Raw genomic sequence first — 21716 nt, 5'->3', positions numbered from 1 at the left:
GTTTTATATACTATTGAAGCTTTCCCTCTCTCTTGCCTGTTCTTCATTTTTAGTCATAGAGTTAATCTTGTTAAATCCCAGATAACCTGATGAACCAAGAAAGAACATTTTCTCTAAATAGGAGACAAAAGTGAGTATTTTTTGAAGTAGGTAAGCACCTGGAAAATGGGAGAACCCATCAGTACAAGGTAGAGCAGCCTAAAATCATCATAGCGATGGTTGTTGCTCTTTAATCATACAATATTGATTTCTTGGGCCAAGGCTTGAAGATAAATGACTGCTAGTCCCTGAAGATAGCAATTGTAGATAGCTATCAGACACATTATGTATTGGAAAAACATACTTTTGGTTTAAAAGTGGTTATTGAGTATTCTAAGCAACACGGCAACAAACGCAAATGTATTTTTGCATATTGTCCAAAATACCAGTACCGATAGCATTTGGATTTTTTCCCCTTTCAATTCCTATGGCTGTCTCCTTCCCATCCAATTCTTAGATGTCCTCTGTCTCCTGGCTTCTATAGCCTCCTATTCCATTCCACTCTTTCTCCAACTTTAATCTGGATGGTCATCCTCTTTTTGGCTTGTAAATCTTCAACAGCTACTCAGTCTAATCAAGAAAAATTGGAATCTCCTTGGCTTGGCATTCAGGGCCTGGAAACTTTGACCCTGGCCTTCCTTTTTAATTGTGTGTCTGCTTCCCTTTGACATGAATCTCCTTTCAACAAAGCAATGCAGCAGCCTTCTTCATCCCTGTTCAGGATGACTTCTCTTCTTCCCTCTTTCTCATGAAACACACGCATAATGTATTCCCACTTGGATGCCTCTGCTCAAAGTGTTCCCCAAGATTCAAGATCTACCTCCAATTACCCCCACAATTTTCTCTCCTTCTCTTAGATCCATATAGGATTTGACATAGGGACCATTATTTGCCACAAAAATCTAGAGAGACATTGAGATCATGTAATCCAATTCATTTTGATCCATACAAGATCATATCTTGTGCTTTTATATAGTTTCCATCTCATGTTTTCTCACATGTCCCATAATAAATAATATAATCTCAGTAAATATTTTGTTAATTTATTCAGTGATACTTTAATAAATGTACCTTCCTCAAATGTATCAAAAACCAGCAGATAATCCTTCTAGTGGAAGCTATAAGCAGATGATCCCTTTGGAAGACAAGTAGGGTATTTGACAGGGTCCCATAAAAATCACAGCAGTATAAAAATACTGTTTTTAACTAATTGGGCAAGCTCAGGAGTGGGATAAGATGTCTGTTTTACATGTTCCTGGGTATTTTTTTTTCAAAAATCTAAGAGCATTATGGTCTATTTATGGTCTTATGCTAAAGGTCATTTTGGGTTTTGCTCTATCAAAATGAGACAGACCCACAACAAAAGATGTTTTGGGTCATGTTTTAAAGTGCCATGTGCTTTCCAGAAGTTGGCCTGATTTCTGTTTTATTTATTTCTGGACATAGATCATTGGTGTGTACAGTATAACACAAAGTGCTTCCAACATGCCTTTTAACAAGTAACATCACATCTGATTATTTTCTCTAAGTCTTACCTAAAGTAACATCAATTGATCAACAACAAAATATAGACCCCTTGCAGCATGAACATGTCAAAACAACTGCTGATTTCATGGACAATATTTTGGAATACATTGCTACGAGGCATCTAAATGTATTAAAAATGTTATCTTTCAAAAGTATTACCACTGTAAATCACTCTAATGTGAATTTAAGTGTCATGCTAATAAATGTTACGAGAAGCTCTATGCTGGAACAAAAACTTAAGACGCAGACAGTATGTTCAATTGAATTACATTTAATTGAAGTGATTTGTATATATTACTATGAACATATTTGACAGATATGAGAAATAAAATGTAAAATTCCTACCTTGTGTCTGTTTCTTGTTCACTGCATTATCAGCTTTATGTCGTTTCTAAAGTTTAAAAGCAGAAACAAAAACTGTGAAAAAGTGGATGAGACTAATAAAACAAAGTAGCACCTACAACAAAAAAGACTTCTTTCAACTTATGTTTCTCAAGGCTTTTATCCTTTTATACCCATATCAATTTTATAGGCATGCTGGGGTGTGGTGATAAGAAAAATCAGAGGGTCTGTGGGAATTTTAAAATTGAAAACACAATCTATAGCATCTTCCTACAGTACTCCTCTTGTGGGAGCACAGCTGTGTGGTCCTCAGAAGGATTGTACATTATTACACAGGTAAGATTAAAATTTTAATGTAATAGAAAAGGCTCATTTAGCTTTTTGCTTAAACAATTCACTTAAAAAAGAAGATTGCCCAAGAGAATTATCTATAATAACTACCATTTAATAGTGGTACTGAGATATTTTCAGCTTCTTGTAAAATTCATTATCTAATTAGGCTGAGTACATCTTCCATAATTTAATGACATGCTGATGTCTGTCAATGAGTAGAACCAAACACATATACCATTTGCATAAAGCCTCTTCCATCCACTGCTTCTCAATGGTCCCTTCTCCCCGTCATAAATCACTAAATCACACAAACCTATTCTCCTTCCTCCCAAAAACGCGAAAAAAAATTAAATACTAAATAGATGAGTTAGCCTAAGTCTGGGTGGGTGAGTTTGAAGAAGTCACATAAGCCAAGGTTTTGGACAGACAGTAAATGAAACGATAGGTCAGAGGAAAGGTGAGAATTTAAGCGGCCAGGGGAAGCTCTCCTGTCTACAGTTCAACTACAGGTTTTCCATGGCTTCTGTCTAAACTTACAGCATCAAGTGTAGCACATCAGCCTCTGTTGATGTTACAAAAAAGTACTGACTGTGTTCAAAAATCCTATCGTTAGAGGTCAAGATCAGATTTAGCTGCATATACCCGACTATAAGGTGGATTGGAATGAATAGAAAAAAAAAAAAGAGTTCCTAATTTTTCCATTTGAGAAAAAATATGGTTTTTAGCATTATATTGCACATATGATAATACCCTCCAGAGTTGTGGATTAGCACTCCTCCAAAACACAGCGACACTCAGGAGGAGTGGCATAGTGGCTGGCAGCGTGAACTCAGTTCATACAAACAATGAGCCACTGAACTGTACAAAATGCAAATAGAGCATTCAGAATGCCTCTGTGGAAGGCTTGTAGAAAATAATTCTTGCCACATCCATATGCAAGAACACGCTACAATTCTTTCTCAGAACAAAACACTCATTAATAAAACTGTAAAAATGTAGACTTTCATCAGGCAAATTACTGCTTCCAAAAGTAAGCTTACGATTTGCCAGCAAATGCTTTTAAATGAATTTTTTAGGTTTAAATTCGGAGCAGCAAGTAGAGAGTATTTTATAATTGATGAGACTCAAAAATACTTCCTCTTTTTTACTGTTAATAAAGATCTTAAGAAAATTAGAAATAACCCCAAATAAATTTTGGTCCAAAATAATGGTCCAAGGCAAATTTAGATATTTGAAGGAGGTACAAATATTTCCAAAACAACACACATCTATGATAGGCCATAGTTAGACTTCCAACTGAAGGAGACAAATAAAAGCTAATTAATGAAACATTCCTCTTAAACAGGAAATTTAATCTTAGTGAAACCTAAGGAGATCCTGAACATTACTTTCCATCTACAGAGAATTGTTGTGCAGGAGCATCTCTTTCCTTGGCCTTCCCGCCATAGAATGAATTAGGTTGCCTGTCAAGAAATAATTGTGTTGAGTATACATAGGGATCCACCCAGGTAGGCAGATCCTAATCTTATGACTATGAAAAGAAAGCATCTCTGGATCCCAAGCACATTATTATTCCTTCTAAAATGAACAGTTCAGAAAACATTAATACAGTTATTCTAGGAGTTGAAATGCCTCCCTGTCCTGGAATGAGAATTCATTTCATTTCACGGAGGGCTGGTAAACTACTGAATATTATCAATATTTAATTGACAGTGCACCAATGAACTGTACCGGACAAATGGTGCCATGAACTTTAGGGTACTTAAGTATGTAATGCTGACCACTGCCTCCTGGGAACCCTCCCCCCACTTCCCGAGCATTTCTTATCACATCTTTGCCCAGGTGGTTCCACCTGTACCTTGGTCCCTTCTTGGTCTCTGGTCTTGTTACAGAGTGATGGAATTCCTCCGGGCTTACTCCCTGGCCCTCTTTGCTTCTCACTCTATACTCTCTCCCCAGCTCAGCTCACCCATACCTGCAGTTTCAATTATAGCTGACACATAAATATATACCAGCCAAGACTCTCGTCTGAGCTCCAGACAGTTATACCCAGTGGCCCCCTTGATATCCCCCTCTGGCAGTCTCAAAGCCACCTCAAGTTGTGTCCAAAAGGCAAACTAGGACTTTTAACCCCCAAGACTTGGTCCTTGTTCTCAGACATGGAACCATATACCATCCACTTGCACAAACCAGGAGCTTGAGAGTCATCCTTAGCATCTTCTTCTCCCTCTTACTCCCATCCAATCCTTCTTTATGCAATAATGTTTCCAAAACACCCTGAGCCAGGCCCTGTCACTGCTGGTGAGGATACAGCAATGAATAAGAGACAAAACCCTTACTCTTCGTGGAACTTACATCCTAGTGGTTGGAGAGAGAATGTGAACAAAATAAGTATGGTATGTAGCATGTTGGATGGTGAAAAGTCTTGTCAATTCTACTCCTAAACAGATACTGAATTCATTTTTCTATATTACTTTATCTACAATGCCACCTGGTCTAAGATCTCTTCATTTTTTTATACCAGCTTCTAGACTATACTTCTTACTAGTGTACCCAATTCCTGTGTCCTCCCAATCCCATTTTCTAAGTTTTAGTCAAAAGGATAGTTGGATCATGATAATACAGTCAACGTTTATCCATCACTTACTATTACGAGGTACTGTTCTAAGGACTTCAGTGCATCATTTAATTGTTATAAAAGTTGTCATGGTTACTTGATTAACGTCCATCTCCTCTACTGGACTGCCACTCTCTCGTGGCTACTTTTACTCACTAACCTCTTCTTAGCATTTGGTCTCTAAACACTGTAGACTTTGAAAAACTATCTGTTTTATAATGAGTAACGTTTATCAGAGTTTCAGTTAACAAGTGGATAGCAAAGAAGGTATGTTTCTTATGGTGAATATTATCAATTTAACAACCAATCTTGACCCTTACTATAAGAGTTGGCATGTGACAAGAGGCAGCCTTTTTTTTTTAATTCAAAGCTCTCCACCAATTTTAGAGTATTTTCAAGTAAGTATTTGTCATTTGCTACTTGCATGTTAAAAACAGGAAATCATATGTTAAGCTATGCAAAGCATCAAGAGTTAAAATGCACTGGGTGGGGGTAAGTCTTAGGTGTCTTACCCATAGGGAATTCTTACTCTTTTATTGTACATGGTCAGTATAATAGAAAAGACGACTGACTGTAATGTCAACTGTGTTTTATTCACTGGCCTTGGAGTGGTAGACATTACCAGTTTTCACCAACATCTAACTTTCTTCTATTTTTGTGGACACCGAGATGAACTTCCTTTTTGTCTTATCACTAGTTCTAATATTAACCTGTCAGCAGAGGTGATGTGCGCCATTTCTGGGCCACAAATTTCTGGACCTCCATTCTCTCCTCCTCTGCTCTGGTGACCACCAATATCCCACCCAATGGACCCTCCTTTCAGCTGCATCCCTGAGCGACTGCACGAGTAATGGAGCCTGCTGCTCTGGCTTCCTCCCAGACAAAAACCTGCCGTGTCTTTGAGTACATGAAAAACAAACTTAGGTTTAAGCCACTGACATTTGGGATATGATAATAATACTGTGGCAAAAGATGAACACATCCTAATACGTATCTTAGTGAATTCTTGGCACCTAAGCACTGCTTCATAGATTATGTTGAATGAATGGACAAATATATGCAGTCCTTATAATTACTGATAAAGATACTCTTTGGGCAATCATCTAAACTACTTGATATTTTTCCTTTTCTAGGGAGTAATTTTTTAAAAATTTCTAACACCTATAGGTTGATACAAACGTCTTGTTAAACCTCTTCTTAAGTAACTATTTTGTCAATTTCTTGATAATGATTTTATTGGAAAAGTACTCCACACAGCTACTATTACATCTTCCAGGAATTGCTTGATAAGCTGCTTTCTGAAAGTACCCAATTATTGCCTTGTGCCAATAAGAGTTCTTTTTTGAAAACAAAACCAAACAATAACCTCTTAGATATAATTTTATTTACCATTTATTTTCATAGAGAAGGGTACTAAAAACCATAGCTAGACAACTTATAGTTTTGTTAGGGAAAAACAAAAAAAGACAGGACAGCCAGCTTAGAGCAGTGATAGTAACACAGAGCTCTGGAACCAAATTGCCTAATTTTGAATTCTGACAGCCCCAGTTATTAACTGTGTGACCCTGGGCAAGTTACCTTGCTCCTCTGTGCCATCACCCCCTTATCTGTCAAATGAGGATAATTCCAGTAACCCTTTAAGGAGTGTTTATAAGACTTAATAAATGTAAAGGACATAAAACAAGTACATGGATCCCAGAAGCTCAATAGATGTGATTAACACTATTGTTAGGTGACTTGTCATAATACAGAAAAAGAGCACTGGATGAGATAGATTCTGGTCCCAACCATGTCTTGGACAGGTCACAGGATCTCTATGAGCCCCAGCTTCCTTACCTTTAAAATGGGATTAATATCCAAGTTGTAAAGTATGGAAGAAATCAAATGGGAAAAACATTTGCAAAAGTAACAGCACGACGTCTAATAAACAGCATATGCTCAATCGAAATTATGTCAACGAAAGAAAAGGGAGCATAGAAGGCAAAGAAAGAGACAAATTAAAGATCAATCCTTATGGATTGCTAGATGCAAGCACAATCGAAAGGATGGTAAGTCTGTGTGGAACAGTCTAGGTGAAGAGAGGGTCTCCTCAATTTCCAGCGTGTGGTCCCCATCAAGCAGGTCATTTCCTATCCAGAGGACCGTGATGTTTCACACACGCAGCCATACGACCTCTGTCTGTAGTCTTAGACACTTGGATGTTTCTGAGACTGGATGATCTAAATGGCCACTTGACCCATTTCAGTTTGATTCTCTCCAGAAATAATATAAATGGTTGTGAAACTTTAATTTGGAGCTTCCTGAAGAATGTCTCAGGCTTTCCTCACCTTACCATCTGATTGCCTCAGGTTCAACAGAAGGTCATTTCAAATAGGCCAAGTATCTAAAGAGCACAGGAAAAAAAAATAGCCTTCCTCAACTAAGGTAGCTAAAATAACAGTAAAATAGAGGAAAAGAAACATCTGAATTTATTTTGGGGAACTTATTTTATAAACTGTAAACTGACCTCCCCTTTTCTTAGCTACTACAGAATAATAAAAGTAGTGAATGTCCTTACTTTCAATAAAATAAAGGGAAGCTTGGAACTACTAAAGATGAAGAGAAATCGAAGGCATTTCGTAAAATGAAAATGGTGCATACCAATTAAAAAATACATTAAGAGACCCTTTACATTTAGATAATTTGGAGGTTATTGTGTTTAACTTGAAATAATGTTCAAATTGAAAATTGGGCATGCTAAAAATAATGTTGAAATAGTTTTCTCTCCAAGCCAATTATTACATTTAAGTTAAACACAGAGAACGCTCTAACAAGCATTCTGTAACAGCAAATCTGTAGAAACTAAGAGGAATGAACTCGAGAGCACATTTTATATATTTTTAAGTTGGATGGGCATTTTAACCAGCCCGTGTCAAGAATAAAAGAGAAACTAATATTTCAAAAATACGTATATCCGGTAACAAGTCACATTTATTTATGAAAAAATTAAATACTTACAATATCTTCTATTATCTCTTTGACAGCTGCCACAGCTAAAATAAATAAGAGAGGAACCAGTGTTGTGTAGCGACCTGTTGGTGAAACATCAGGTATTTGCTATTTGAGGGGGAAAAAAAAAAAGAAATCCAGTGAGAACTTTGCAAGTTTATAACACGTTTAAAAACAACCGAGTCTTAGTGCCTCTTAAAATACGCCTCCGTGATCTTACCACTGAGGCAAGCTAACAGTGAGTGAGGCATTTGCTCTGATCTAGTAAGTGGCTGGCAGAGAGTGTTGCCAGCTTCCTGACACCTAGAGAAAGGGGACTCAGTTCAATACCATATAAACCATTAAACACGATATTCTAAAAACACACCAAATCACATGGGAAGACATCCACATAGCATTACACGGTTAAAGCGGAATATAAAACATTTGCATTCCGTGATCGTCTTCTTGTACGCTAAATCAATAAACAATACTTGGAGTGGGGGCGACGGAAGACCAGAAGGATACACAGCCCGATTTTACTAGTAGTTGCTTCTGAGGAAAAATAATAGTTTTAATTTTTTTTTCTTTAGGCTTTGTTGTGTTTTCTAATTATTTTTACAATGAACGTATGATTTTTTGTTTTTTTTGAATGTATGGTTTTTAATAAAATGAAAAATTTTCCCGATTATTAACTCAAACACAAGCTTTAAAATGGAAATCCTTATATTCTAAGGTTCAGAACTGACAGTTACTGTTACCAAAATAAATTATTATTTAATTAATATTTGAAGGAAAAGTTCCATCTCCCTTTATCATCAAATTTCATCCCTCCCATATCAAATTTACAGAATGTTTAAAATAGGTTGATAAAAATGAATCAAATGTCAGTGAAATTCTGACATTGCTTGCAGCAAGAGCTGGAAATGTCCACCCAAACCAGCTTGTCTCTCTATGTTTAGATAAGCTTCAGAAGATTGGTCGTGGGCTTAACAAAAACATTTATTAACATCCAAACATTTGACTTTGAACTAAAGTTTTATGACATGACTTTACCTGAAGCAGTGCAATAAAGAGAAAAAATGAGTTAGCAGCTCTTCTGAACTGAGAGTAGAGAAATCTTGGAAGGAATGTGATTATGTTGTATTTTGCAGTGCTAGAAAACAAAACAAAAAATAGCATAAAACTTAATTACTCCATAATTAGCACCCACATTTACAAAATTGTATTATCATCATATAAAAAAATCAGATAAACACTTGCCCTCTGTTTCAAACCAGGAAAATATTGCAAATGGTCATTAACCTACATGAAAACGAGTAAAAGGAAATGTCGAATCCTGAGTTCAATTTTCTGCACAATATCTTTTGTTCTCTTTGGCCAATCATCCCTTTTTTTTAATTTTTATTTTTTAACATACTAAGAGTAGCCTACAAAGAAGCAACTTAAATTAGGAGAGTGTATAATACATTAGTAAAAAAAAAATCTTACAAAACAATCAAATTTGAGTAAGACCAGTAACTTTCAATAGAGACGTCTTCACTGGATAATTTCAGAAAAATGTGAAGTGTTCTAGGGTTCTGTTTAAATTTTCTTCATGGTCCCTCTAGGAACGGGGCTAGGACTCCACACTGAACACACCCGTGATATCCACAATCAGTCAGAAATCAACACTTAGGCCTCGAAAACATCCAACCTTCCTCTTGTTATTTAAATAGAAAGGAGATTATATGAGTTGATCACTGTGATGCTGGATGATGGGTACAAGGCGGGTCGTTGTGCCATTTACTCTTACGTTTAGTATTTTCCACAATAAGAAGCTTCAAAAAATTTAAAAAATAGGAGTTTATAGGATCACATACCACAATCCCCAAACTGAGAAAGCTACTCTAGAATTTGAAATTGCAAATATAAATTTTAAACGGGCACGTCTCAAATCCAGGAACTCCCCCGCAGGAGGAACCCTGGGCTAGTGTCAGGGGGGACGGGGCGTTCACGCTCGCTCCAGTCCAGGGGCCACTTCACCAACAGGGCTTACGGCAGGGAGGCTCCTGGAAACAGTGGAGTAATTCTCACCGCCCTCCATCCCTCGACACCATACTCGATCTTACGACTTTCAAAAGCCAATGTTTAAAGACTATTTAACAAAAAGAGGAGTTCTTGGTGAAGAACTGCGAAGACCTCTTCTAAAATGTCAAACCTTGTTGGCCAAAACCACTAATTCATCACTCTGTTAACAGGTGTGAGACAAAGGCATTTATCCATGAGCAGCTTTCACTATTCAGACACTATAGATGGAGAGGGAGAGAGAGAGAGTTGGGAGAGTAGTATCCTTTCTGCTCCTCCCAGCTTCCAGATTCTTACGAACATTTCATCATTGGATAGAAAATGGAGAAAACAGCAGATTCAAATTGCCCCCAGGAAGCTCTCCAATGTTAACAGACTTCACTGAAAGCTCTCCGTAATCATTTTTGTCCTGGCCGGAGAGGTGAGATGGGCCATGGGGTGCTGCTGTGATGCTGCTCCCACGGGGTCGGGGTCTCCCCCAGTCCCTCCCTACCTGATGTGATTTTTTTTAAATAATAAATTTATTTTTTATTGGTGTTCAATTTGCCAACATACAGAATAACACCCAGTGCTCATCCCGTCAAGTGCCCCCCTCAGTGCCCGTCACCCATTCACCCCCACCCCCCGCCCTCCTCCCCTTCCACCACCCCTAGTTCATTTCCCAGAGTTAGGAGTCTTTATGTTCTGTCTCCCTTTCTGATATTTCCCACACATTTCTTCTCCCTTCCCTTATATTCCCCTTCACTATTATTCATATTCCCCAAATGGATGAGAACATACACTGTTTGTCCTTCTCCGATTGACTTACTTCACTCAGCATAATACCCTCCAGGTCCATCCACGTCGAAGCAAATGGGGGGTATTTGTCGTTTCTAACGGCTGAGCAATATTCCATTGTGTACATAGACCACATCTTAATCATCATCTTTCGATGGACACCGAGGCTCCTTCCACAGTTTGGCTATTGTGGACATTGCTGCTAGAAACATCGGGGTGCAGGTGTCCCGGCATTTCGTTGCATTTACCCCAAAGATACAGATTCAATGAAACGCCTACCTGACGTGATTATTGCAGAATTTTGTCAGCTGGGGCTGGTTGATGAGTATCATCCGTACTTCCTCCTGGTCGGCCAGCGAGGTCTTCTCAGAGACATCATCAGTCTTCTCATAACCTGAAAGACAGACAGTCTCCTTATTCAATAAGAAACCGCTACAAAAGGGATCCCTGGGTGGCGCAGCGGTTTGGCGCTTGCCTTTGGCCCAGGGCGCGATCCTGGAGACCCGGGATCGAATCCCACGTCAGGCTCCCGATGCATGGAGCCTGCTTCTCCCTCTGCCTGTGTCTCTGCCTCTCTCTCTCTCTCTGTGACTATCATAAATAAATAAATAAATAAATAAATAAATAAATAAATAAATAAATAAATAAATAAATTTAAAAAAAAAAAAAAAAAAAAAGAAACCGCTACAAAAACACACTTTGCAACTACCTGGGATTCTAAAATACGTTAAAAGCTATATGCTTCCCCCCCGCACCCCGCCTGCCCCGATTGGTGGTGTTTCTTTTATAACAACAACAACAAAAAAAGGAAAACCCCCACATCTGATATTTCTACTAAATCTGAAAGGCAGCATTTAATAGTCATGTAGAACCAACCATTTCACAAACAGTAACATCCTTCCTTTTGCAATGTTTCTCATCGTTCGCCCATAAATGTTTGACCAACTTCCCTCCATTCTGCGAGGCTATATCCGAAAGCAACAAACAATTGTGAACCAGGTGCCACTGCAGTTCCTGCAATGGAAGAGGAGGTTGCATTGCAGCCCCTTGCGTGGCGGAGGGGGTTGATAAGACAGGGGTAATTTAAAATATATTTTTAAAACTTAAGTTTACACATGTAACGCCTCTCTAGTGTTTGGCTTTGTTTTCCTTCTCGCGCGAAGACCGAAAAAGGTTTACATAGGCCACCGCCACGCTGCGCTGTGACCACAGTCCACGAAGATCCTCTTAATCTTTCTGCTAATTACGATTTATGTTTACAATGAATTTTAAATTTCCTGAGGCCATCTCAAGATCATTCTAACAGCAGCAGATTCCGGCAACTTCCATGGGGTAACCTCTTGTCGCCATGCGGATAACACTTTTTAAAAATACGAGTTCCAGAAGAACGGGGGAAAAAGACAAAAAAAGAAACAGTGAACTGCTTATTTTACTGTCCAGTGAGAATTAAGTGAGACCAGATTAAACCCGTCCCTAGCCCTTTCCTTGAAGGGCCACCAACAGGACCCCTATGAGATGCTCACTTTTCTTCTTATCAAGCCAAGCCAACACCTCCCCCAGGGCTGCACACCCCTGAGGGCTCCTCTGGAACGCCCTGGGGGGCTCAGTCGGGGTCCCCGGGGGCCCCACAGCCCTCTGCACCTCCTCTCCTCCCCAGCAAATGCTTGGCCCAGGTGCTGCAGAGTGGGGCTCCCGAGGCCACGGGTGGCCACCCATCCCCACCTTCCCAATACCTGCACCAAGGAGCAGCAGGGACCCAGGAAACGTTTACTGAGTAAAGATCAAGTGACAAAGGAGTGGCTATTCAGTCGGGGGTTTTTTCTTTTCCCAAGGGCAAGTAAATTCCTCCCCACCCAACGATAAGGACACTAGTGACAGCCAAGGGCTGGTCACCACCTGGGGAGTTTCGCCTCCTGAAACCAGTTAGTCCCTTAGGCCTAGAGGTGGGGACAGTGCAGCCCTGTCCTGGGCAGGTGGGGGCAGGCCCCGTAAGGTGGAGGGCGGGGAGAGGGGTGCTGTGCTGAGCAGCCCGGCCGGACCTAGGGAGACCTCTCGGGCGTGTGCAGAGGTCTGGGACGGCCCTTGGCTTGGTGGCGTCACTCTGGAGCCCTGGCCTATCCGCTCTGCAGTTACAGACCCACTGGCAGCGATGCCTGTGGTCACAGGGTTAATGGTTAATGATTATCTTTTACTCTTACAAACTTCCCTCTCCCCTAGTTTTACATCATCAGAATTCTATGTATGGACTGTCACAGACTGGACGTTCGTGGCTTCCCCAAATTCATACATAAATGTGTAGTCCCCAAGCTGGGGGTGTTCGGAGGTGGGGTATTTGGGGGCTGATTAGGTCATGAAGGTGGGACCCTCATAAATGGGATTAGTGTCCTTATTACAGAAGAGACCTTAGAGGTCCCCTGTCCCTTCCACCAGGTGAGGACACAGTGAGATGGACGTGGGCCCTCAGGGGACAGTGGGTCTGCTGGTGCCTTGCTCTTGGACTTCCCAGGTTCCAGAGCTGTGAGGGATGCATCCCTGTTGTTTGTGGCCCACCCAGTCTACAGAACTCTGCGACAGCTGCCCCAATGGACTAAGACATGGGACACCACATAGAGGGATATAAATTTCTTTTTTTTTGATTTCTTAAAAATCTTTTTTTTAATTTCATTTATTTATTAATGAGAGATACAGAGCGATAGAGGCAGAGACACAGGCAGAGGGAGAGGCAGGCTCCATGCAGGGAGCCCGACGTGGGACTCGATCCCGGGACCCCAGGACCCCGGGACCCCGGGGTCACGCCCTGGGCCAAAGGCGGCGCTAAACTGCTGAGCCACCCAGGCTGCCCGTAATTTCTTAAAAATCTTTTATGAGATTTTCCTTAATGACAGCACAAAATTCATCATGTACTGTTTCTGGCATCTCGACTGGACAGAGATCCTTAGGAAAAAACCAGTTCTCTGCTCTGAGCTGATGCCCGTCACATTGTATTTAGTTGATGTGGCTGAACTTTTGAGGGCCTGGCCCTTGGTTCTTAGCTGAAGAGTCACACTGGGGTCTCCAATGTTGCCAGGTGGCACCCGACATCACACCTCCCCCTCACATCCTAACGTGTATTCAAGAATATCTACATAAAATCTTTAGAAAAAAAAAAAGGGGGAGGATTTCCTGGGTGGCTCAGTGGTTTGGCCCCTGCCTTCGGCCCGGGGTGTGATCCTCGGATCCCGGGATCGAGTCCCGCATCGGGCTCCCTGCAGGGAGCCTGCCTCTCCCTCTGCCTGTGTCTCTGCCTCTCTCTCTCTCTGTTTCTCGTGAATAAATGAATAAAATCTTAAAAAAAAAAAAAAGAATATCTATGAAGCAAAGGAATCTCCTGGGACAAAGGGATTGGAATCGCCCCCCCCCCCCGGCCTTAAATGGGAGAGTCATTAAAACAATCCTAATACCCAGGTCTGAACATAAAGAACCTTAAAAGAAAAAAATAATTTGCCAAAATTAGGGGGAAAGTCTAGACTGGTGACCCGGTCTTGTCCAGTAGGGGAGCTGGACGGCGCTGAGCATGGGACAGTGCAGATGCCACAGGCCTGGGGCGTTCGGGTACTAGAGACCAGCGCGTTGGCAAGCTGGCGCATGTGCAGCTGCGTACACGGAGCTGAACCCCTGGGGCTCAGGCGGCGGGATGCCGGGGCCGGGTGGGACACTGGACGGGGCGGGGTGGGGGGGGGAGTCTGTGCTGCAGGTGGGGAGCCAGGCGCCCAGCCGGGGGGAGCTGGTGGTCAGCCCTGCCGGCCCCTCCCCGGCAGTGACAAAGGGACCCTGCAGGCCCCTGAGCCCCCTTCCAGGCCGTTGAAGGCTGGAGGGTGTAGGTTGCACCCTGTGTGTGCCCCCAAATCCCCGGCAGCAGCGAGCTGGCAGGCACAGCCGTCGCAGGTGCACCTGGGCCGACGCAGCTCAGTCACAGGCCGGCAGGGATCATCCCCGAAGGCGTCCGGGAAGAAGCCTGGCATCCTTAGTGGCCGCGGGGGTGGCACCGCAGTCCCAAGTCCCTGAACGTGTGGGGCGTCAGCCCACGGGGGATGCAGGAGCCTGGGAGCTCTGGGCCGCGCCGGCCAGAGGCCCCAAGCCGCAGGAGCGCAGACCTTCGAGGCTGCCGGGAGGACACCTTGCCAGTGGCCACGCGACCGCAGGTCAGTTTGACACGATTCTCTTCCCTCGCAGAGAAGGGGGCCACCAGGGCTCGACCCCGACCGCCCTCCCTCCCAAGCCGTCTCCAGGGTGACGCCAGGATCTGATCCGCCAACAGGGCCTCGCCGTCAACCCCGCAGGCCCGGAGCAGGACGGTGCTCCCCGTGGCTTGGGCTTCCAGAGGAGGCAGAAAGCCAGCCCGTCTCCCGCTGCCCCCCAAGTTCTGGCGGGGCACCCCAAGGTGGCCCCGGGTGGCGACCTGCGGCGCCCTGACAGACACCCCCGGCCCACCCCTTCATTCTGGGTTCTCGGGGAGAACCAGTCAAGCGTTCGCCCCAGCGCCCCGGCGCCCGCTCGGCCGTCTGACCCCGCGGCGGCGGCCCCGCTCGCCTCACCTGTCAGTGTGACAGGCTGGAGAGGCCGAGGACGTGGTGGCGCGGTGGCTCGGTGGCGCAGGGGACGGAGCCGCAGCCGCCCCACTCCTCTCTCCGGCGTCTGCCAAGTGGTGGATGCAGCCGGCAGCAGCCCCGTCTCCTGAAATCCACTGCTCTGCGCGGTTTTCTTGATGTGAATGAGGAGAAGACCCTTTGTCCTTTGTGCGACAGGAGAGACAGCGATGGGCAGCTTGGGATGGCAGGTGCCGCGAAGACGCCGTCCACTCCGTCACCACGCCCCACAGGGAAGCACCTGTCCCCCGAGCACCTGTCTCCCGAGCACCTGTCCCCCGAGCACCTCTGTCCCCCGAGCACCTGTACCCCGAGCACCTGTACCCCGAGCACCGCTGTCCCCCGAGCACTGCTGTCCCCCGAGCACCTGTCCCCCGAGCACCTGTACCCCGAGCACCGCTGTCCCCCGAGCACCTGTCCCCCGAGCACTGCGGTCCCCCGAGCACCGCTGTCCCCCGAGCACCTGTCCCCCGAGCACCTGTACCCTGAGCACCGCTGTCCCCCGAGCACCGCTGTCCCCCGAGCACCTGTCCCCCGAGCACCTGTCCCCTGAGCACCGCTGTCCCCCGAGCACCGCTGTCCCCCGAGCACCTGTCCCCCGAGCACTGCTGTCCCCCGAGCACCTGTCCCCCGAGCACCTGTCCCCCGAGCACCTCTGTCCCCCGAGCACCTGTCCCCTGAGCGCTGCTGTCCCCCGAGCACCTCTGTTCCCCGAGCACCTGTCCCCCGAGCACCGCTGTCCCCCGAGCACCTGTCCCCCGAGCACCTGTACCCCGAGCACCGCTGTCCTCCGAGCACTGCTGTCCCCCGAGCACCTCTGTTCCCCGAGCACCTGTCCCCCGAGCACCTGTCCCCCGAGCACCTGTCCCCTGAGCACCTGTCCCCCGAGCACCTGTCCCCCGAGCACCGCTGTCCCCGCTGCGCCTGACCAGGAGGCGCTCAGAGCTGCTGCTGAGCGGAGTCCGAGCCGGGCGAGGCCGGGCTCCCGCCAGGCTGAACTGTGCAGCCCCGCGTCCCCGCGGCCGAGGGCCCGATGCTGCTTCTGGACTTTGGAGGGGCCGAGGGGCCCACTGGCTCCTCCGCCCCCGACTCGGTGCGGCGTGAAGCCGCGGGGCTGGGGTGGGCCGGGCGCTCCCGCTGTCCAAGGCCTCGCCGCCCGCGCTGTGCTCGGCCCTCGCGACGCGCCAGGCGGGCGCACAGGGCCCCGGCCTTCCCGGGCAGCTCCCAACCCCCGCGGCGCCGCTGCCTGCCGGCGCCAGGAGGAGGGCAGCGGCGCAGCACTTGTGCAGAGCAAGGACCGAATCAAAGACCATCGAGATCTCCCGACTGGCGCCAGCGGCTGCGACACGGTGACGGCCGCCTCCCGTGACCTGCAGCGGCCCGGAGCTCCGCGCCTGACGAGGGAAGCGGCGACTGTCCCGTCCCCGGCACCCACCTGGCCCCGCTAGCGGCCCGCGAGCGAGCCGAGCCACCCTCCCCGTGACACGCGTGCTCACGTGCCTTAGACAAGATGCTCAGCGACTACTGACGTGAGGGCTTCGAGGCCTTTTCACACCGTTACGGCCTAAGCATCATCTTCCAAATTCTTCTTTCGCTCGTCACAAATATCACGACCTACTCTGGCCGACCGTTCATTCGTTCGTTCGTTCGTTCATTCAGTCAACACCGTTTTTTTCCCGCTTTTCTGTAATGAGTTTATTTTCTGCCGTTCTGAAGCTCTGATCCTTTAAGACACACAGCATCACAAACAATTTAAACCTTTTTTTTATGCTGACATCATATTCTCGAGACTTAGCACGGCCACCTCATAACTTCTCTTAGGGCACGAGCTGCGTCTTACGCGGACCCGTGTCCCCGGAGCACTTCCTGCCACGTGCACGGGAGACACAGGAGATACTTGCTAAGCGCGTGAGGGCATGGACTCGAGGCTCGCTACTGTCAGTATCGGGGGCTCTGAATGCAGAGTGGCCAGAGACCTCAGCGGTTCCTTTGACAATCAGTCCCTCGTTCATCAGAGGGCGCGCCTCATTTAGGTTTCCTGAAAGAATAAAATGCAGTGACTTTGGGGCAGTCGACACCTTTCGACAGGAAGTGCCTCCTGTGTCCCAGGCTTTTGTAAGAAAAACCCCGAGGACCAGCAGACAAGGTAGTCACAGACCCCGGCAAGTGCGAGGAAACCGAAACACGCGGTGGACCGGAAGCCGGACAGAGAGGTCCCCGTGCCTCAGTTTCACCAGCTGTACGACGGAGACGACAGCCGTGTCTGCCCCTAACGGGGGCACGAGGCCCCGCGGGTTAGTAAATGTGGCTCACGGGGCGGCGCAGGGTCGGGGCTCCCTGCAGGCCGCCTGTCCCCACTGTAGCCGCCCGCGCCCGGGCAAGGCCGCCGCGAGGACACGCCGAGTGGGGACCTCAGGGAGGAATTCCAGAAGGGACGGTGCAAACCCGGCGGGGGACTAGCGGGACAGAGCCCTCCGGCTGCCATCTGCAAGCGCACGAGGATCAGTGCTGTGACCTTACTGGGGTGCATCCAATTAGGAAGGGCAGAGCCACATCTGGAAAACAAGAAGAAACTTGGATTGACACCCTTTATGCGGCCGGAATCCACCGCCGAGTTCTAGGCGGGAAGAGCACTTCGAGGCTCCTGTGATAATGGCCCTGGTGAGCCAGTGGGGACAGACACGAAATGGATGTCTACACGATGGGCTTTTTTTTGGGGGAGGGGGCTGCTCTGACCCTACAGCCTCTCCATGCCCAGCGCTACCAGGCCACCGCTGTGCGACGCCACGCACACCCACGGACTGGTGCTGCTCTGAGCCACAGCCAAGGCTTGAGGGAAATTCGGGATTTTAAATGCAACAGATAATTAACCACTTAATGGAATTCGCTTTCCAGTCAGCCAATCCTATCCTTAAAAACCATGCATCTTTTTCTTTTCATAACATCCCAATCGATAATACTGCAAACTCATGGTGTAGTCAAGGAAGGCGTTCTAGAAAGGTCTCTCAACTGCGGAATGAGACACACCAGTTGTGAGCTACGGTTGCCTCAGGCAGGTTACTTAACTTGAGCTGCCGACCTTGTTTCACAGGTTTTTGTGGGGATTAAATGAAATAATGCAGGTGCACAAAGTACTTGGGACAGAGCCCGGCTCCTCCTGCACCTATAAAAACTCTAGCTATTATTTTCATTACTGTAAGCAGAAGGGGAGACAGTGGGGAAAAGGAACAGGCTTTATGGTCAGGTCTGTATACACATTTGCAGATGACACTGTGCAAATTATTTTATGTTCTGAGCCTCAGCGTCCTCATGCATAAAACAATGATTAAAAGGATCAAATGACATTAGGTGAGCAATGTAGCACAATACTTGTCGTTCATACAGTTCCCGTCAGCCTGCCCTCTATCCAGATACGCTAATCTCCCCTTCAAAATACTCGAGATGAGGAAAACAAGTCTTCAAGACACTGATGCAGGTATTAATATTTGTAAAATGTTTGGGAAATATTTAATTAAGGTTGTGACTGGCGACTAGATCTAGACAGTAAAATGATGGATTTTCCCTTACGATTTTTATAAATCAATATTAAATCAGTAAATGTTTTCCCTCAAATTGTCATCTGTGTGGGGGGTTATGCAACAAAAAAGCAGGGGTGGGTAGGTGGGAGGGAGGAGAGAACAAAATACAAAGTCATTCTGTTGCCTGGTAATACGGTTACAGAACCATTGAGTTTCTGCAGACCCAACTTTATTGCAATTATAAGCAAGGCTAAAGCTGGAATCAGCGTATCTATTACATTACCTCCTAACATATTCGGGAGAGTCCAATTGTGTGTCCTTTTGCTCAGTGGTCTCCAATATTAGACATTAAAGAGGTCACAGTCATTGCTCATGGTTTTTGACATAGAATGAGGTCATCAGGCAAACAGTGGTGCTTGCAACAGTCATGGAATCTAATAGAAGATTAACTGGAAAACTAGCCAGAGACTTCAGAGGCCCAAAGTGAGAACTCGGTGTGATTAAAGTGAGGGGCTGCTTGTTAAGAAATCATAAGCATCATCCTTTCCAAAATTTCACTGTTTCTGTGTTCTGATTAAAATAACAATTAGAAGGCCTCATGCAACAGGGTTTTTGTTTTTGTCTTAGCTCAAGTTTCTGGAACAAAGCAATCTTTAGCTAAGTATAATTTATAGGTCTGTATTTATTTTGTTTTTGCTGGTATCTTACCACATAAGTAGTTTATTTCATTAGAAATATAGAGGCAAAAAAAAAAAAATATATATATATATATATATATATATATATCGAGGCAGTTACCAGAGCTGCAAAAGAGATTTGCAATCCTGTATCCTGCATTGTCAGAGCAGAACAGTGATTTCAAATGTTCAGTTGTGAGCTTGACAGCAGCTGCTTAGAGAGTGCACAAAAGGAAGAAACCACCACTCTGGAAAACAATGAACTGGGTGCTTTAAGGGTTAAGACTCACACTACATTTTCAAAGAAGGCATTGAAGAAATCAAACACTTTTGAAAGTATGGAAATTAAACAGAAACTATTTAGCGACCTATCTCAAATTTCTAGCCCGTGACTACAACAGCCAGAAGGGAAATTAAATTTTCAATTGCCTCACTGCGCCTTCCTATGCAGGGTGTTGATTTAGGCTCAGCGCAGTGGACATCTGCTGCTCATTTCAGCTCAGCATCTGCTTCTCCCGAAAAATCCTGTGCTTTTCTTTGGAGAACTCGCCTTCCCCAACTGCAGGCAGCCCTCAGGGACTGAAGGATCAAGACACTATTCCGATTTTTGACTTAAAGCTGGGGGACAGGATCCACGGTAAACTAATCACAGTCGATCTGCAGCCTGGACATAGGAGCACAGATAAGACTGGCCTGAACTAATCGCCTATTAGTCAAGCTGTCCTGGATCATCTTTGATCTTCCTGTAAAGCTTCTCGTTTTGATTCTAGGAACTACTCTCCCTAAAGAATATGCTCAGCTTCCATATTAGGGAATTATTTATTTATTTATTTATTTATTTATTTATTTATTTATTTATTTATTTTAATTTTTTTGTTATTTTGTTATATTAGGGAATTTTAGCAGAGGCACCTCTGTCCTTTGCTGGAAGTTCTCCCCCAATGCCCATCTAATGTAGGATATCGACACCATACCTGGTCCAGGCCACCAATCACTAGCTGACTTCCGTGTTCTGCTCTGCATGGAACGAGGACCTGGAACCATAATGCAACCACCCTGCCCCACAAAATCAGCAGACTGCCTAGAACCTTCCCCAACCGGCCCTACTTGCTAGACCAGATCTCCTCTGATGTTAACAGCTGCCCTAACCAAGCCGAGTCCAGCACATTCTGAACTAACGATGTGTTGTCAGCGTAAGGAATCTGCACAACGGCCAAAAGCTTTCCACATCCCTAGCTTCCTCTCCTTCACTTTCTTGTTCATGCAAATGGGAAGGTAGCTCATGACCCTCAAGATCAACTGAGTGATAACAAAATGTTGTAACAAAGGACATCCACTTACCCCAGTGATTTAAGACATGGTTATCTGCTTCAAAACATATTGGTTGTTTTCATCTTACAGAAGGGTTCACTTCTTTTTTTAAAGAATTCTTCTCAAATGATGAAGATAAGGAAACTCCGTCTCGTGGAGAACTGCTCATGGTCAGAGAGCCAGTGAGTACCATAGCTAAGACAATCCATGGACACTGACTAAGGACCAACCTAGCTCCAACACTGATGGATGCATTCATTCATGCAACAATTAAGCTTGACCTAACTTCTAACTCTATTTCTTCTCTACTGGGCTTAATAGGTTTTCCACCCATAAACCTCTCCTACCCTCATGGCCTTGTTAGATGCTACTTAGACGTTAAAGCACTCTCGCTGACCATTCCTATTTGAAGTGTCACCTACAAAAGTTTTCAATATATAGTGGTCTTTTGACCACTCTGATACTAATCTTTTGATCTATACACTTACACATAGGAACTAAGAATAATCATAGGTGTTAGAGATATACCGAATTACGCACTGAGACAGGACAGGCATACGGGCACAGGTCAGGTATATTATTCTAATATGGGGAAGTGACAAAGAACATTTCAGGAAAGTCTTCTGCATGTAATAAATGTTCTCTACATTTTCTATTTTAATATCAGGCATCCAAAAACTCCCAGAAGTTCTGTGCCTACCCTGATACCCACTAATATATCCTATCAGGACCTGTCATACAATACATGATAAACGGTATTTTCCTTTAAGTGTCTTTGTGGGAACTGATCTAAAAATAAACAAGTACGAAACCACACAGACAGTATTTCTTATCTAGAACAGGAAAAAAAAAAACGGCTTAATACTTCCTGAACTCATGCTGAACTGCAGCAAGCTCCAAAACTAGTACTATGAAC

General features: G+C 45.0%; 1 protein-coding gene across 6 annotated transcripts in view; it reads right to left on the bottom strand.

Moving 5' to 3' along the window:
• Positions 1–21716, bottom strand: part of ATP8A1 (ATPase phospholipid transporting 8A1) — a 223531-nt gene that overhangs the window by 177497 nt on the left and 24318 nt on the right. For 2 of the 6 annotated variants that reach the window (XM_055339561.1, XM_055339517.1), the window contains exons 1-5: positions 20464–20604; positions 10949–11063; positions 8882–8981; positions 7856–7954; positions 1912–1957 (exon numbers count right to left, since the gene is read on the bottom strand). In XM_055339561.1, the coding sequence (XP_055195536.1) occupies positions 1912–1957; positions 7856–7954; positions 8882–8981; positions 10949–11063; positions 20464–20533 (430 nt within the window). In that variant the 5' untranslated portion in view covers positions 20534–20604. Of the gene's footprint in view, positions 1–1911; positions 1958–7855; positions 7955–8881; positions 8982–10948; positions 11064–11545; positions 11833–20463; positions 20605–21716 lie in introns of those variants that run through there. The other 4 variants (XM_055339509.1, XM_055339532.1, XM_055339524.1 and 1 more) reach the window with 4 other exon arrangements.

The sequence above is a fragment of the Nyctereutes procyonoides genome, unplaced genomic scaffold, assembly GCF_905146905.1.
Source record: "Nyctereutes procyonoides isolate TBG_1078 unplaced genomic scaffold, NYPRO_anot_genome, whole genome shotgun sequence".
NCBI classification, from domain to species: domain Eukaryota; kingdom Metazoa; phylum Chordata; class Mammalia; order Carnivora; family Canidae; genus Nyctereutes; species Nyctereutes procyonoides.
Note: the sequence above shows the minus strand (reverse complement) of the source record. Positions and strands in the feature narration are given on the sequence as shown.